The sequence below is a fragment of the Schistocerca gregaria genome, chromosome 2 (genome assembly GCF_023897955.1).
Source record: "Schistocerca gregaria isolate iqSchGreg1 chromosome 2, iqSchGreg1.2, whole genome shotgun sequence".
Classification (NCBI taxonomy): Eukaryota; Metazoa; Arthropoda; class Insecta; order Orthoptera; family Acrididae; genus Schistocerca; species Schistocerca gregaria.
The window spans coordinates 266,652,740-266,671,756 of record NC_064921.1 but is presented as its reverse complement, the minus strand read 5'-3'; the positions used below and the strand labels follow the sequence as shown (position 1 = coordinate 266,671,756).

General features: G+C 38.8%; 1 protein-coding gene across 4 annotated transcripts in view; it reads left to right on the top strand.

The window, feature by feature from the left end:
* Positions 1–19,017, top strand: part of LOC126336849 (mediator of RNA polymerase II transcription subunit 12) — a 356,148-nt gene that overhangs the window by 325,827 nt on the left and 11,304 nt on the right. For all 4 annotated transcript variants that reach the window (XM_050000939.1, XM_050000937.1, XM_050000940.1 and 1 more), the window contains 2 exons: positions 6,267–6,562; positions 17,738–17,908. In XM_050000939.1, the coding sequence (XP_049856896.1) occupies positions 6,267–6,562; positions 17,738–17,908 (467 nt within the window). The remainder of the gene's footprint in view (positions 1–6,266; positions 6,563–17,737; positions 17,909–19,017) is intronic.

The following is a 19,017-nucleotide window of genomic DNA, read 5'->3' as shown; positions in this document are numbered from 1 at the left end:
ATCTATTTGATTCTTGTAATCTGACGACAGTTGTAATTTTCCAACTAAAGTTACCAAGAACTTTCAAAGTCTGATTGACAAAATACACTTCTGGCCATTAAAATTGCTCCACCAAGAAGAAGTGCAGATGATAAACGAGTATTCATTTGACAAATATATTATACTAGAACTGACATGTGATTACATTTGCATGCAGTGTGGGTGCATAGACCCCGAGAAATCAGTACCCAGAACAACCACCTCTGGCCATAATACACCTGGTCATTGAGTCAAACAGAGCTTGGATGGCGTGTACAGGTACAGCTGCCCATGCAGGTTCAACACGATACCACAGTTCGAGAGTAGTGGCTGACGTATTGTTACGAGCCAGTTGCTCGGCCATCATTGACCAGACATTTTCAATTGGTGAGAGATCTGGAGAATGTGCTGACCAGGGGAGCAGTCGAACATTTTCTGTGTCAAGAAGACCCATACAGTACCTGCAACATGTGGTCATGCATTATCCTGCTGAAATGTAGGGTTTCGCAGAGATCGAATGAAGGGTAGAGCCACGGGTCGTAACACATCCGAAATGTAATGTCCACTGTTCAAAGTGCTGTCAATACGAACAAGAGGTGACCGAGACGTGTAACCAATGGCACCCCATACCATGGTGCTGGGTGATATGCCAGTATGGCGATGACAAATACACGCTTCCAATGTGCGTTCACCACGATGTCGCCAAACACGGATGTGACCATCATGATGCTGTAAACAGAACCTGGATTCATCCGAAAAAATGATGTTTTGCCATTTGTGCACCCAGGTTTGTCGTTGAGTGCACCATCACAGGCGCTCCTGTCTGTGATGCAACGTCAAGGGTAACTGCAGCCATGGTCTCCAAGCTGATAGTCCATGCTGCTGCAAACGTTGTTGAACTGTTCGTGCAGATGGTTGTTGTCTTGCAAACGTCCCCATCTGTTGACTCAGGGATCAAGACATGGCTGCATTATCCGTTACAGACATGCGGATAAGATGCCTGTCATCTCGATTGCTAGTGATATGAGGCCGTTGGGATCCAGCACGGCGTTCCGTATTACCCTCCTTAACCCACCGATTCCATATTCTGCTAACAGTCATTGGCTCTCGACCAACGTGAGCAGCAATGTTGCGGTACGATAAACCGCAATCACGATAGGGTACCATCTGACCTTTAACAGTCGGAAACGTGATTGTACGTATTTCTCCTCCTTACACGAGGCATCACAACGTTTCCCCAGGCAACAGTTGCTGTTTGTGTATAATAAATTGGTTGGAAACTTTCCTCATGTCAGCACGTTGTAAGTGTCACCACTGGCGCCAACCTTGTGTGAATGCTCTGAAAAGCTAATCATTTGCATAGCACAGCATCGTATTCCTGTCAGCTACATTTCATGTCTGTAGCACGTCATCTTCATTGTGTAGCAATTTTAATGGCCAGTAGTGTATTTATAGATACGTCAAGAGTCAACAATATGAGTGTACATCCAATTCTTGGCCTTTCTGATCATGCTGATCAATTGCTTACTCTCACTGACATCAATCTGAGCAACAGTTCTGAAAATTCTTGAAAATCTTTTAGGATAATAAATGGCGAAACCCTCCAAATTTTCAACACCAGCCTGCAACATATAGACTGGAGACCAATTTTCAATTAAACAGATGTGAACAAAAAGTATAATACATTTCTGAATGAATTTATGTCTATCTTTGAAGCCACATTTCCCAAAAAAATAATTAGAAACAGTCATGTAAGCACTGTCCATAAGTCATGGATCACTGCAGGAATAAAAACATCCTGCAGAGCAATGAGGACGCTATATTATTCCCTCAGAACTTGTAATGATTCAAAGCAATGTCAGCACTACAACCTTTACTGTAGCATCCTAAAGAAGGTAATAAATAAGTCAAAAATGTGCATTAAGTCTGAAATTGATAAGTCTGACAACAAAATAAAAACAATTTGGAATGTAATAAAGCGGCAAACTGGCGAAAAAACGGGATACAGGTACCAGTATTGTAAAGAAACCTGAAATGGTTACAGAACAGGCACTCTTTGTCAGCAGCAGAGAAGACAGGCTGTAAAGGTTCTGGGGATGAGTCATTGGCTCTTCTACAGAAAGCTATCAGTAATAGACCGCCACAATTATCCTTACCTCATGTTACAGTAAAAGAGATTGAAAGAATTATTACTTCATTTAGTCCATGGCATGGACAATATTTCCTGTGAAATAGTGAAATATTACTACAAATATATAAGTCCAGTCTTATGCAACATTTCAATACATCTCTGCAAGAAGGAATAGTCCCCGACAGGCTAAAACTAGCTGTAGTGATACCACTCTTTAAAAATATGAGGAAAACAATGTTGCAAACTATCGCCCAATCTCCCTCTTAACCATTTTCTCAAAAATTCTTGAAAAACTTATGCGCAGGTTAATTGTCAATCTTCCTAGCTTTCACAATATCCTAAATGAGAGTCAGTTTGAATTTCATGCTGGTCTTTCTGCAGAAAAAGCAGTATCCTGTTTCACCTATCAAATTCTGGAAGCCATGAACAAAAAATGTCTCCAGGAGGTTTTTTTGTGACCTCTCAGAAGCCTTTGATTATGTAAACCATCTCATCCTTTTGAAAAAGGCAGAATATTATGGTTTGGGTGGTACCATAGGTTTGTGGCTCCAATCATACCTAAAGGACCAAAAGCAGACTGCAATGCTGAATGGCTCATCCAGAGAACCTGCTTCATCTGAGTGGGGCTCAGTAAGTTGTGGTGTGCCACAAGGCTCTGTTTTGGATCCACTGCTATTTCTCATCTTCATTAATGATCTCCCACTTTGTTCTCATACAAACAGTAAATTTACTCTTTTTGCATATGACACTACAATTATAATTGATGATTTTACAGACAACTGGTTTTCTTCAAATGGTCTCTCACTCAACACAGATAAAATCCTTTATATGAGATTCCATACTCCACAAAGAAATTAACATTAAGTATAGAGGTCAAGAAATACAAAAAGCTGAGGTTACAAAATTCCTGGGTGCGTGTATAGACAGCAAATGTAACTGGTCAGCACACATCCTTTATCTTTATAAAACACTTAGCTCAGCAATATTTGCACTATGGATTATTGCTTCAGTGGCTGAAGTAGACATTATTAAGGCTTCGTACTTCAGCTATTTTCATTCATTAATGTCATGTGCTATTGTATTATGGTGGAACTAACCTCTCGCAAAGAAAATTTTTACTGAAAAAAAAAAATTAGAATAATGAGTGGTGTACATCGCAGGCACTCTGGCATGCACTTGTTTCAAAAGATGGAGATCGTTACCACCTCCTCATAATATATCTTTTCCTCGTTAACTTTCGTTTGTAAAAACCCTTCTATCTACAAAGATAACAGCCAATTTCATGACTATAACACAAGAACCAATAACAGTCTGCACATTGAATTAAAAAGCCTCACTATGGTTCAAAAAGGAGCTCATTACTCCAGCATTAAGCTGTTTAATGCTCTCCCACCACACATCAAATGCCTTCGCAAAAGATTGCTAGCATTCAAACAAACTCTTAAGGATTACCTGATAGAGAAATCTTTATATACAGTTGACAAATATGTGAAAGAAAATGTATATAATCAATAAATTTGTAAGTGTTGTAAACTTAGTATAATTAATTTTATTTTGAGTCCTATCATAGGCACATGGCAGTTATTTATTGGTATTCCTGTATTTCCTTTGGAATATTTAGTTTATCTTGACTCCTGTATATATTACACATCCTTAACATGTGGAACAAAACTGTTCTGTTAATTGAATGTGCTGTTGTTTAGCTGATATGTTATTTACATTGTATCTTTTTATTTATGTAAGATATATTTCAACTGTGTACAATCTGACACATTCCATATCATAAAGATATTACTCGTCCTTAACATGTGAAACACAATTTTCTGATAATTGATTGTGCTATTGTTTAGTTTATTTTTATTTACATTGTATCTTTCTATTGTATTTATACAAGTTATATTTGAACTATGTGGAATCTGACACGTTCCATATCCTTGCGGTTCACTCGCTACAAGGATCTATGGAACATGAAATGAAATAAATAAATAAATAAATAAATCTTAGCTGCCGAAGGACAAACACCATTAACCATTTGTTAGAGAAGAAAAAATTTGTATGGGGCTGCATGTCCGTCTGAAACCACCATTGTGGAAGGTGCACCATGTTCTGTGCTGCTGGTTTATGATCACACAAATCCCCATATCACAAATGTTGTCACTCAGAAGTTATGCCAAGTCAAGTGGGAGACACTAGAGCACCCATCCTCTAGTCCTGATCTCTCTCTATGTGATTATCACACATTCAGTTCCTTAAAAAAGGTCTTGAAGGGTTGACGATTCCAGTCACACTGGGATACACAGCAGGCAGTAATGGACCTCTTCACGTAATGGGACACGGCGCCTTAGTTGGGTGATTACCTTAATTCTTAAAGCAATTTTATCTGATTGAAATATCGGTTCTGGCATGTACGGTCTTCAAATGGAAAGTTTTTGATTACTCCATATATCATTTTTAATGGAGAAAATCTAGCTGTGTTAAAAGAGAAAAATACTGTTTTTTTACGTTGTTTGACACTTTGATGTGTTTATGTGTATGTATTTTCACGAGCTAGTAAAAAGTTTTTGTCTTGTCGACACTTTTCAGCTGTGTGAAAATTTACCATATAACGTTTTCAAAAACAATCATTATTAATTTTTCTTTGGTCATCAATAAACTCTACTATTATAACTAGTTCCTTAATGCTGCCACTATATTCTGACATTGACTGACAGTATCTCATAACCTCACTTTCACCATCAATACTGGGATAAGCTTGAGATGTTATTGTAGCATCTGTGTGAACACACCACCATTTTGACATAATGTTCACTTCCATGAATCAGATTTATTCTAATAAAATGTCAGAATTATTTGACAGTTGTATACTGCAAAGAATTACATGATACTGATGCCGTACTGCAACATCCCAGGTGGAATACAAACAACAGGATTGTGGATAACAACTCAGTATGTAGTCGATCTGTTGAGTGGTAAACGGGTTCCTAAACCAGATTTGGCCCTTAGATTTAGGAAAATATCCTGTTTTATAGCTCTAAAGGAGGACGTTTCCGTAAAGCTAACTACCAAATATTGTTTATAAGCCCGTCCACAAATCAGTGCATCAGTTATGTTATGTGTGATTACCTTTACTTATTCCATTGTTAGAAGTAGGTGATATATTTACTTACTAGATAAAATGAATGAAAGACGACCCCCTCACTATAGCTGACTGGTAGGTGGCACACAGAAACTCACAACAGTGAAGAGTATTTATACTGACTTTTAATCTATTGCTCTTTTACTAGTGGAAGTACACACTTTCACACAGACACACAACCCCACAGACACCTAAACGCACACAACCATGGCCTTTGCGGGACTGACTGTCGATTATCAATTGCAGTTGCTTGGGCAGATGGAGGTGAGAAGGTGTAGCGAAGGGCACACGACGCAAGAAGGAGGCAGCGGGATAGTGTGAGGCAGATCTTTCAACAGATGATTCGGTGGCTGCATAACAAGACAGAAGGAACTGAGTGTATGGAGCATGTCTGAGAGAGCATATCAGAGGGAGAGGGGGGGGGGGACGGGGGGGGGGGGAGGGGGAGAAAGGAGAGGAATATGGAGATGAGCGGGATAGGTAGGGCCGAGATAAAGGGAGAGGGGTGGGAAAGGGAGAGGGAGGAAGAGGAGGAGGGGGAGCGGGTAATGTCATTACCCCTTCCTCTCCACATTTGTCCTTCCCTACCTCCTCCCTACCACTATCTGCTAAGGCAGCTGCTCTCCTTGTGTTCATTTGCTTTGAAATATACATGAGTAAGAGGCAGTTCTATAGTTTTTCAGAGTCAACATGAAAATCCAAAGCTGTATTACATGCTAAATGTTCAACAAGATGATTCCCATTTATCACTTCAGCTGATTTACAGTTGGTACAGTTGTTTACAAGTGGTGCACCGCCACTTGTTGATGCAGCTGAGTTGTGGCAGCCACTTACCAGATAGATTTCTTGTCATGTGTCAGAACTTACATGAACTGGTGACAATGTAATATTTAGCAGAAGAGCTTTGTTGATTTTTTTTCCCCACACTTCCCTACCAACCCTAATGAACATACTTGTAAACTATCATGCTTCTGATTACAGGCATGAATCAAGGATATGGTGGCTATGCTGGACAAGGTGCTCCTCAAATGGTGACTCAGCAGCAGTTGATGGGCCAGCAGCCACAAGGAATGATGGCAGGATTCCAGGGTGGAGGCTTTGTAACACAGCAGCAGCAGCAACCACAACAGCCGCAACAAGCCCAGCAACAACCTCCACAGTCTATGATGGCTGGGCAGCGCACTGCTGCCGATTACATGACTGGTCCACAGGGTGCCCTCGCTGCACAACAACAGAGAGCTCTTGGGCAACCAAATGCACGCCCTCCTTATCTGCAGGTATGCATTATATGAAAATCACGTATACTGGCTGTACAGTAGTGGGTAAAATTCCAGGTTGAGAAGAATATACCAAAATGACAATAAGCAAAAATTCTCTTGCAGACGAATCATTGGTGGTGCATAAGCACACTTATTAAAGGTTGTACAAACTCATTAGATTCTGAGCCTTGACTGATCTTCTTTCTACTTTTAATACACACTTAGTGCTTGCTTGAACGCATACATACAGATATGCTCACATGCACAGTTGGTACCACCTTCTGCTCTCATTCCCTCACAAATACTGTTTGATGGGAAGTGATGGAAGACATACTCTTCAGAAATCACTTGCCAATCTGACAGCCTTCTTGAAAGAGCATAACCTGAAACCAGACTGCCCAAATGTATCCTCAGTAAGGAAATTGGGGCTGTTGACAACCAACTGACTGCATTTGAATAGCAATACAGTCATAAAGCTTGTGCAGAACCTGTTGAAAGTTTATTCCACTAGGTTGCCGAGCCATCAACACTGAAAACTTTGGAACAATGTAGAAGAAAGCCTGTCTCGTGCTGGAATATCAGAGAAGCAGGCAGCTCCCCTCTAAGCAGTTTGGCACTATTGGAGGTGGCTATACAAGATTCGTTTCTGTGCAGATATCATCTTAAGAGGTCCTTTTGTATCTCCCAAGGTGTATGACATTACTCAGTAATCATGTTTTGTTTCATTATAAAGGGCCTTCTATTGTCTCCTCCTCTAGCTACTGGGATCCTTTCATCACAAAGTGCTATTATGGGTACAGAGTTGGGAATCAGTTTGCAGACAAGTTCCCTCAGAAGAAGAACACCACCAGCTTAGTTAGTGCTGCAAGTTTACACCACTGATAAAAACATTATTTAGCTTTGTTATTTTATGTCAGGAATTGGGAAAGGGGGTTTGGTTCATAGACTCAGCAAATTACTGTCCAGCAGTTGTGTGCGATTGCACCATGATGTCTAGTTGTGATTTCATTGAAAAATTCAGTACTAATTAATAAAAGCATTAGAATGCACTAAGTAAAATTCAGTCAGTGGTCTACTTCGCGAAATATTAACATTGATGAATGTTAATTTACTAGCTGACCCATACTCCAAATTAATAAATATAAAAGATCCAGAATGTGGAATCAGCACATAACTTTATAAAGCACACTACCTCATTCAAAACAATAATACGAGATAGTGCTTAAACTGCATGTCAGCTGATCACCATTCCGTCTCTTAAGTCCCACTACATGGAATAATCTACCACCATAGCAGTGCAGCATGCTGTGGCCCAGAATTAGATTCCAGATCATGAAACAAAAGTCATATAGTTCTGTTGCCCATGACTGCAGATGAATAACTGACCTAGGTCCACTGGACAAGAATGCTTTTATACTCTCTCTCTCTCTCTCTCTCTCTCTCTCTCTCTCTCTCTCTCTCTCTCTCTCTCTCTCTCTCAATTTGTGCAGAGAAGCTTTTTAATGTACAAACTGGTAGTATGTAAATCATATGGTTGCCTGGTATGTGTATTATTGTCTCTGCTGTGTAAATGGAGTGTTTGAGGCTTGTCATAGTATAATTCTGAACACATGTTCAAACTACCATTTCATTTGATTCTGCAATACATAGTAAATCTTGTTGAGATCTTCAATTTAAGGTATTTCGTTGCTCTTTAGCTTCATGAGTTTAGCAGCTGTGACCTTAATTTTATTGGCTGTTGCCTGTCTGATTAGATACATTGTAACTTTTATAATTTTCATCGTACAGTTAAGGGGCCACACCATGGTTCAGATTTAAAGAAATTGATTTTCAGTTTTCATCATATTTCAATAGATTAGGGTTTTATTTAAGTACTCTGAAAAGGATTTTGCTGGAAAAAAAAAATTTAGCATTTTCCTACCAAGTGTGTTTATCTGCCATGCCCACTTTTCTGTCACCCACTTTCCTGCATATATTTTATATCTTTATATCCACTACATTGCATGTTAGGGATTTTCTTTTTTACTCCCGAGTGTGTTGGCTATCGTTGGAATGCAACGGCCGGTATTGTTTTGTTTCTGCTCTCTGTAAACAACACGCTTTCAAACATGTGGTCAGCTTTGCTCAAGTGTGATTGCGAGTAGTTGTTATGCTTACATTTGCAGTGCTTGTTTACGTGTGTTTTGTTGTGTTTATTGAAGATGATGAAACGACAATTTAGAGGAAACAAGTTTAGAAAGCTTTCTGTACAAGATGTCATGTCGCCTAGCAATGATGTTTCTAATTGTAATTATTCAAAAAGTGCATCATCAAAGAAGTTCTCACCATTTCAAGAGAGTTACAATGAATTTACTGTAAGTGACATAGGGTGCAGTAACGTTATTATAAATTTGAGAATATTATTAGATGTAATTTCTAAATTTGTACAGTGTAGACAGTGTGGTGAGGCACAGAGTGTGAACATTTGTGAGAGTGCCAGTGGGAGAAAAGGCCTAGCAATTGCTTTGGATTTAATTTGCACTAAATGCTCAGCTGTGATTTCATTCACGAGTTCTTCAAAACCAGACACAAGTGGCCCTTATGAAATCAATAATAGATTAGTTTATGCCTTACAATCCACTGGCAAGGGCATGGCTGCAGGGAGAACATTTTGTTCAGTGATGAACTTACATCAACCACCAAATAAATTTGAAAAACTGACTGCAATATTAGAGAAAGCTGTATGTGAGCTCAGTGAGGAAAGCATGAAACTGGCTGCTAGGGAAGCAGTGGAAGAAAATGATGGATGTTCAGATATTGCAGTTGCACTTGATGAAAGTTGGCGGAAAAGAGGACATACTTCTCTGAATGGAGTAGTGACTGCCACAAGTGTAGACACTGGTAAAGTGTTAGATGTGGAGATAATGTCTAAATATTGCAAATGTTGTAAAGTCAATGAACATAAAGAACACAACTGTGTGGCTAATTTTAGAGGAACAAGTGGTGGTATGGAAGTTCATGGAATACAACAAATATTTCATCGCTCTGTAGAAACAGGAAGCACATGGTACACCAAATATTTGGGCAATGGTGACAGTAAGGTATACAACAATGTGGTGAACTCTAAACCATATGGAGTTGCCATTGTTAGCAAAATAGAATGTGTAGCCACGTTCAAAAAGTTTGGGAACAAGGCTGAGAAAAGTAACTGTTGATATGAGAGGAAAAAATTAGAAGATGGAAAATTGTTGACCGGACAGGGTCAGTTAACTAAAACTGAAACAGAAAACTTGCAGGTATACTATGGGCAGGCAATTAGGAGAAATAAAGAAAAATCTCGAGGTAATGTAGAGAGATGTTTGGATCATTTTCTTCCATAAGTCCTCTACTGATGATAAGCCATGTCATGGATTGTGTCCATCAGGAGAAAATTTGTGGTGCAAATACAACAGGGCTCAGGCAACTGGAGAATCTTACTCTCACCAGCATTCTCTTCCTGCTGCTGTTATTACAGCAATTAAGCATATTTTCAGAGACTTGGCTCATCCTCACCTTCTAAGGAAATGTCTCCATGGGGAGAGACAGAACCCAAAACTGTATTTGTAGGCACACATACAGTGAAACTAGGAGTTCATGATGCTGTTATTACATTCAGTTGTGGAGATATTGGAAAGTGTTGGGTACTGGAAAAGTTGGGAATTAATCCTGGTGAAAATATGATCACTGGGCTGCAACACGATAAAATGAGGATAACTGGTGCAGGCAGGTCTGCATCTAATATGGCCAAGAAAGCAAGGTGAAAAAGAAGCTGGAAGACCTGCTTGAGGCCAAAGAAGGGCCATCATATGCAGCAGGACAGTTTTAATTAACTGTAAGTAACAAATTTCAAAAGTTTTTTTCTTTAAAGTCAATTTTCCGCAGACTAAAATTTTCAGTATGTATGCCCCATTATATCAGAAATTATCATAGATAAATAAATGAAATTTTCAGAGACTCTGCATAACATAAAAAGCCACCTCTGGTACTACATTCATTAGTATTCCCCCATTAGGAAGTTCACAAAAAAATATTTTCTGCAGAAAAACTTTATATTTTTTGTTAATAAGTTTAAAAAAAGTATTTCTTAAAAACTATAAAATGGGTAAAGTAGATTTTAGTACAATTGACTCTATTATCACCATGTCACATACAGTAAAATTTTTTAAGGTCCTGCCTCAAATAGGTTTTTTTTTCCCCCAGAAATGGGTCATATACTTGCCTAAATTAACATGGGTTAGATAGTCAGGTTGTGGTCCCCTGAAATGTTTTTTATTGCTGTACTTGTCTTTGTGTTTCTTGGTCTTTATGTGGCATAAATAACTAATGGAAAAAACTGCAGCACCAAGAAGAAGTTGTGCAACATAAATGACATTTGGCAGACGTGTTTCTACATCTGAAAGATGGTTTCTGTTTAAATTTCATGTGGATTGCTTAAGAGTGACACTATTAGCACCACTGTGAAGATGCATATCATGTCTGTTTTTTTTTTTAAATACACACCCTAACAGTCATGAGTGTTAGTTACCTTTGTGGCTGGACATGGTGACTTGATGTTAGTCAACAATGCCTTTAAGGTTACACAGACACCATCATCAACTCCTCATTGAGTTTGAACAAGGTCGTGTAATAGGGTTACGAGAAACTGAATGTTCCTTTTGTGACATTGCAGAAAGACTTGGCAGTAATGTAGCCACTGTACATGATTGCTGGCAGCGGTGGTCACGAGAATGTACGGTCGTAAGAAGACTGGGCTCTGGACAGCCACATGGCACTACTGTGAGTGTAAACCATTGTGTTTGGTCTATGGCTACAGCATATCGTACTGCATCTGCTGCCGCAGTTTGAGCAGCAATTGGCATGACAGTGACACAGTGAACGTTACAAATCAGTTACTACAAGGACAGCTTCAAGCTAGACGCCCTGTACCATGCATAAAACTGAGCTCAAACCACCATTGTTTGTTATGTCAGTGGTGTCAAGCGAGAGCTTGTTGGAGGCCAGGGCGAAGGTCTGTCGTGTGTTCTATTGAAAGCTGGTTCTGTCTCAGTGCCAGTTATGGCTGTGTAGGTTAGGAGGAGGTCCTACAACCAACCTTTCTTATTTGCTATACACACTGGACCTACACCTGAAATTATGGTGTGGGATGCAATTTGTATGACAGCAGGAGCACTCTTGTGGTTATCCCTGCACCCTGACTGCAAATTTGTCACCAGTCTGGTGATTCGACCTGTTGTGCCCATCATTCATGACCAGCATTCAAGGGAGTGTTTTCCAACAGGATAATACTCACCCACGTACTTCTGTTGTAACCCAAAATGCTCTGCAGAGTGTTGACATGTCGCCTTGGCCTGCTCAATTACCAGATCCGCCTCCACTCGAGCGCATAAGGGACATTGTCGGACGACTCCAGCATCATCCCCAAATAGCATTAACTGTCCTTGTCTTGAACAACCAAGTGCAACAGGTAAGGAACTCTATCCCACAACCTGCACCTGGCACCAACATCTTGCAATGTTAATCACTTAAATATGTTACCGAGACAAAAGTGTTTCTGAAATTTCATTAATGTAGTACATTAATTATTTTTTGGTGCTGTGATTTTTTTCCATCAGTGTATACCAGTAATAAATCTTTCTTTAGATATGTACGTGTGTTTATACTTTCACAGGTATGATTCTGAAAACAGATTCAATAATTGTGTAGCTGTTTGATTGCCATTCATCTGCAGTAACACCGATTTTTGTGTTTCCTCACAGTAAGGTTCCATAAATGTATTTATTGCTGGTAAAGTTACAAAATTCAAGAGCTTGCATGTCACTCCACTGTTCCTGATATGCTCTGTTTTCAAATATCTTTCTTGGAAATGGAAGTGACGAACGAATATGGCTTTCAAAACGACAACCAAAATTTTGCGATCAGAGCATTATGCATGGGCAAAGTTCATGTCACGTGAAGGAGTGAGCTTCATTGACAACTTTTTCACTTGTGAAGAATGTTTGGCTGGTAAACAACATCACTTGCCTTTCCCTGTCAGTTCATCAAGAGCTAATACCACGCTGGTTCATGCAGATATCTGTAGACCCATGGAGATGCATTTGCATGGAGGAGCAAGACATTTTTTGCTTTTGAAGGAAGACTATTCTGGTTATCACAAAGTATTCTTAATGAAACAGAAGAATGAAGTTAAAGATTCGATTAGGTCTTTCACTGTAAAAACTGAGTGATAATGGAGTGGAGTTTATGAATACTGACTTAGGTAGATTTTTAAGTGAGAATGGCATAATCCATCAAAGAAGTGTTGTGTGCATACCATAGCAAAATGGTAGAGCCAAAAGGGGAGTGTGCACCTTGGTTGAAGTTGCTCGTTCAGTGATTTTAGGAATAGCCAAACATTTCTGTGCTGAAGCAGTCAACACGGCGGCTTATGTACTAAATTGAACTGGTCCAAGTCCTGTAGAAGGTGAAATTCCGTTTGAAACTTTTAATGGCAGAGAATTACCTGTAGCATATTTGAAAATATTTGGAACTTGCTTGCCTGCCCTTGTATCGAAAGAAAAGAGTCTGAAACTAGACCTCAAAAACAAGACAGTATGTTTATGGGTTATGATAATGATGTGAATGGTACAGAATATTTATACCTCCCACAGAGAGAACTGAGGTGCATCAAGATGTAGTTTTCTTGGCAGCAGCAGTACCTGAAGGGAGAAGAAAACTGATCTTCATGTAAAAGAATCAGATACTATTTGTTGTGATTAAGAGAACATAGATAAAGCTTCAGATTCAGAGGAACAGAAAGAAGAAATGAGGACTGGAGTGGTGGAAGAAAATGCAAATCGGTCCAGAGAAGATCAAGAAATCAGTGAAGACAGAGACTCGTCTCTTGAGGATGCAGAAGAAGATGCAGTTTTTGACAACGAGAAGACATACCCAGGAGGAAAATTCAACACATGATTACTTGGAGGATTATGAGCTAGGCCTGTTGACAGCGGTGAATAATAAAAACCCCAGTGCCTATGCTGAAGCAATGTCTTGTAGTGAAGCTAAAAATTGGAAAGAAGCCGTAGCAAGAGATGTGCAAGCCCTGGAAGAAAACAACACATGGAATGATGTACATAAGCCAAATGAGTGTGATGTTATTGACACAAAGTGGGTTTTTAGGCAAAAAAGGGATGAAAAAGGTAATGTTTCTTATAAAGCTCATCTTGTAGCAAAAGGTTTCCATCGAAGCTTCCAATACGAAACTAACTTCAGTGAGGCCTTTTCTGTTTTTTGTAATGAGAATTCCTTTCCCATCTATCAACTGGATGTTTGTAGTGCATTTGTCTGTGGAGAGGTAGTTGGAGACTTTTTTTTGTTAACTTACCTACTGGATGTTGCAGTAAAGTGAATGTTAAAGTTTGTGAACTTAAAAAGGCTCTGTATGATTTAAAGGACTCACTCAAAAATTGGAATGTTAAATTTCACACAGTAATAACTGGTATAGGATTTGTCAAAACTGGTTTTGGGTATTGCTTGGATGTAAAAACAGAAAATCACCATAAAGCATACATACTTGCCTACATTGATGATCAGCTGATAGCTTCAACTTCCCAGAGTGAAATTGATAATTTAAAGCTGTTATTCAGTGATAACTTTAAAATGAAAGATTTTGGTGTGATTAGGAACTGTTTGGGACTGAATATTGTTCAAAATTTAAGGGAAGGTACTGTTACTAGTTGTCAAAATACATATCTTGAAAAAGTGTTGAAAGCTTTTGATACATTTGACTGTAATTCTGTTTGAACCCCAGGGAGGAAAATTTTGACCACAGTTTATAAAAAAGAGAAAAACCTGAAGGTGAAGACTTTGAGAATAAGGTGTAGAAAATTAATAGGGTCACTGATTACGTTAGGCTCCACACCAGATACTTTTGTAGTTATAAGTGTTCTAAGCCGGCACCAATCATGTGCAAGCCTGGTTTTATGGAATGTTTTGAAACGTGTCTTGCATTACATTAAGGGAGCCCTAAAACTAGTTTGTCATATGCTAGGAAAGAAAAGTGTACTGATCCTATTATCGGTTGTGTAGACTCTGATTGGGTTGGTGACAGAGTAGACAGGAAGTCCACAAGTGGCTATCTTTCCAAAGTTTTGGGTTGTAGTGTTTCATGGGCATATAAGAAGCAACCCACAGTGTCTCTGTCACCAACAGAATCTGAATTTTTAGCCTTAAGCATGGTAACTAGTGAAGCCTGTTGGCTCAGTAATTTGTATCATAGTCTTTCTGGCAATCAAAGAGCTGTTGTACTTTATGAAGACAATATGCCAGTAATAAGCCTTTGCAGGAACCCACAATTCTGTCATAAACTAAAGCTTATAGATTTGAAAATTTTATTTGTGAGAGAGAAAGTTTTTACTAAGAAAATTATGTTAAAGCACATTAACACAAATGACCAACAAGCCGATGTTCTAACAAAGCCCCAAGGTAAAAATAAAATTTGAAAAATTTAGGGCCTTGTTAGGACTTACTTAGAGCTAAGAAGTTGTTGTTGTAACACTGATAATTAACAAAAGAGGGAGAGTTAATGGTAATGCATTAATGTTATCTTAAAAAAGCCACACTGTTTTTCTTTGATTTGTGTTATCTTCCATTCTTTAGATGCTTTGGCTTTTGCTGTTTATTCTGTGTGTGTATCATTGTCTGCCTTCAGTTGTAAGATGTTACACATTACTATTAACTCTGCACAAACAGGCTTATTTTCATGCTTAATTTACGGTACCAAATCACGTACACCTTGAGGCTTACAGCTGTGTTAAATTGCAATCAGTGTGATCTTCGTACCTTAAAATGCAGGGATCAGCTGAATGACGAAGACGTCAGATCTGGTACTGAGCCTTATTGAACTATCTCCACATGTAACCTGTGTGCAAAGGGCAAGGGAGCTACTGTTAAACTTGTACTGGCAGCTAGCATGTCTGCAGATCACCCAAGCCCATTTGGGACTCTAGTAAAGCACCATCTGACCAAACAGGCTAGCAAATATCAAAGTTCATTATTGATAAGATACAGGGTCTCTTTAGATTTTCTGGAGTGTAGATTTTTTTCTGCATATCACACTCAGTGTTTAAGATAAAATTTTATGATATTTTAAGTAAGTTCTATAATTTGGAGATAGGGAAGGTAGATAGGTCCGAAGCAGGGAAGGAGGAAGGAGGAGGGGGGCACAGATAGAAACTCTTATCAGTTCAACTGACTATGGTCTTAGTATTCACCTACCTGGTGAATGCACTGTACTTAACATTAAACAATACATATGATATCAGATGTGAAAACTGCTCATCCAATCAGATTCCCTGAGTCCATGGTAACAAGCTCCAGATTCATTAATCCATATTTTATCACCTGTTATGAAATGCTTCAAAAGTTCATCATTGTTGGCTTAATCAAGTGACTCCTGAGCGGTACCCATTTCAGCTGTAGACAGCAGGTTGAGTCCATTCCTCCGCTGCAAAGCAGGGAAGGTTCAGCCACTTTTCTGAGTGCCAGGCCATATGGAAATCTGGTAAAATTAACCAGCAGATATCACAGAAGGGAGGTATGGGTTCTGAAATGCATAGGTCACTAGGTCACTATGCAACCCACTCTTGACTATGGTATTGTTTTTGAGGAAATTTGTTTTGTTCTTCAGTGTTTCTTTTCAACCTTTATGCAGTGTAGCTAAAAAAGGATTTTCTGCAGATTCATCATAAACCCTTGATTCATCACCCATTATGAATTGTTTCAAAAGTTCTTCATCATGGTTGGCTCAATCTAGTGACTTCTGTGCAGCTTGCATTAGAAAGAGGGAGGGTAAAAATGATACAAGAAAAGTCAAAAGAAATTTTAAATAATCATTAAATATTTTTTCTGAGGTGAGAGAAGGGCACATCTTTCTGGGCTGGTACAAAGTGACATGGCCTAAGCAGCGTGAAATTATGGAAAATTGAAAAAAAATTGTGGACAATTCATAGCTCAAAGGTAAATGGAGATCAGTTTAGTCAGAAATAGTATGCATCTTTTTTGAAAGGGAAGAATGAAGAGAGTAGTGCAGTGAGGGATATTTAGAGAAGTAGAGAGAAAAGGTGACATGTGGTCCATAAGCAAAGGAAAAAAGTTTAAATGTGAAAAATAAAAACGGTGTCAACTAACAGACTCTTGAATATGAGTGCAATGTTTTAAGGACTCAACCACATCCCTCAGTGAGAAAGGAACTTGCAGTATGGACAGCATGAAAACTAAATATCAAAATGAATTACTGCAAAGTAAAATCCAGAAATACATATATCAATGAAGATAGATAATTACTTACTGAACAAAGGTGGTCTTGAGCAACAATGAGCATCTTTAAAAATGACTTTTCTTTAACAGCTGATCTTTCAGACAATTCAGGATGGAAGAATGACAATAATATGAAAAGGATACATTGCTACTCACCATATAGCGGAGATGAGTAGCAACAGGAGCCACAAAAAGACTACCAAACATGTAAGCTTTCAGTGAGAAGGATCTCTCCTGAAGTAAACACATTTCAGGCAAATGCAGCTCACACACATAATGCATGTGTGATCTGTGTTTGCATGAATATGTGTGTGTGTGTGTGTGTGTGTGTGCGTGTGTGTGTTTTGTCTAATTCTAATGAAGGCTTCTAACTGAAACTTACTTGTTTAGTAGACTTTCTGTTGTACCTGTGTGCCTGCAACTCAACACCTGTGCTACATAGCGAGTAGCAATCTATACTTGTCATAATATTGAAGTTTATCATAATTCATTTAATCTGATAATTTAAATAATAGAAAGTCCAGGATGGAATGACAACAGTTTGAAAAGGACAGATTGCTGCTCACCAAATATGGGTGGCTTTGTGTCAAAGAAAGGGACAATGAAAAAGAATGCAAGAAATATTTCAGCTTTTGAAGTCTTTCTTCAGAAGTCGAAAACACACACACACAACAGCAGCTCTCACTTTCAGGGCCAATGTCACCAGGCACTAAAGCCGGACTAATATTTCTAGCAAGCTTTTTTTGTCTCTGTCTGCTCCTCTGCGTGGTTAGTAACACTTTAACTTGTTTTATTTTTTCATATTGAAGAATCAGGCCCTTCTATTTTTTGATAGCTATGGATTTAAAAAAAAGAAATTATTGTTATTCATTCTTACAGGCTCCAAACGTGACAATGACAACTATGGGTGGCCCAATGGCACAGCAGGCCCAAGCACAGGGACAACCAGCTCCTCCATATGGCCGGACCCCAGGTGGCCCTGGTGCAGCACAGGGACCAGGACAACCACATCCTTCACAGCAACAGACTCAACAGTTCCAGCAGCAAGTGGTAAGCAATGCACATCATGTTGCTTATATTTGTGCTTTTAAATAACTATGCACCATGCAGCCAAAACTGTCTGCACAAACTACTGGAAGCATTCCACGGGTGTAAGGGAGTTCCATTGCAACATTTCACATGTTTTTTCTTTCACAATGGGTCAGTTTAAATGGGATATTACTGTGGAATTTTTAAAGTATATCATGATCACCTTTAACTGTAGAATTATTTATTTATAAAATGCACTAATGCAATTTTTATGTGGCCATTATCAAATGGAGTATTGAAAAATTGTACAGTAATCTGCTTGATAATGGCCACATGGGTGAAATTGCAATAGAGGGTTTTTTAAATAAATAATTTTACCGTCAAAGGGGACTGTGATGTCCACCATAAATGTTATTCACTCTCAACACTAACTATGAGAATGTAATTACTTATTATGTAAATGAAGGCATCATAGCTGCAGATTTTGCATCGTGTCTGTTCTTTTGGACATGTCCACAAGGACAGACACCACACATTCACATAAGTTAATTACTGCCAAAGCCGTAGGTTTGAATACTCCGTGAGAAAGATTATATAGGAGATAAACAAGTCCAAGTCCACTGCTACTGACATTATTGCAGGATGGAGGCATTAGGGAACCATTAATCTTATCATCTTTCTTGTATGTCAGAGAAATAAACTTATAGAAATTTCTGAAATCTAAAACACACTGTATAAACTAATTAACAACTATGTGAAAAGGACAGATTGCTACTCACCACATAGAGGACCCATTAAGTCACACACAGGCACAATAAAAAGAATGTTACAAATATTCAGTTTTCGGACAAAAACCTCAGACACATTCACAACACCACAACTCACATGCACATAGCTACCATTGTCACTGGCCACCAAAGCTGTAAACCAATTGTCTGGCATGCATTTCACTTACTGCAAAGGCTCTTGTTACATCTCAGTTACTGATGTCAGAGATGTAATGACCCATCAGTAATGTATCAGTTTGGATATCAGAGAACATTTGGTTTTTAGCTGCTGGTCAGAAGGCCCTTATTACAAGAATAAATGTGTGACATTGCTTGGAGAGTGTGAACAATATTTTAATTTCT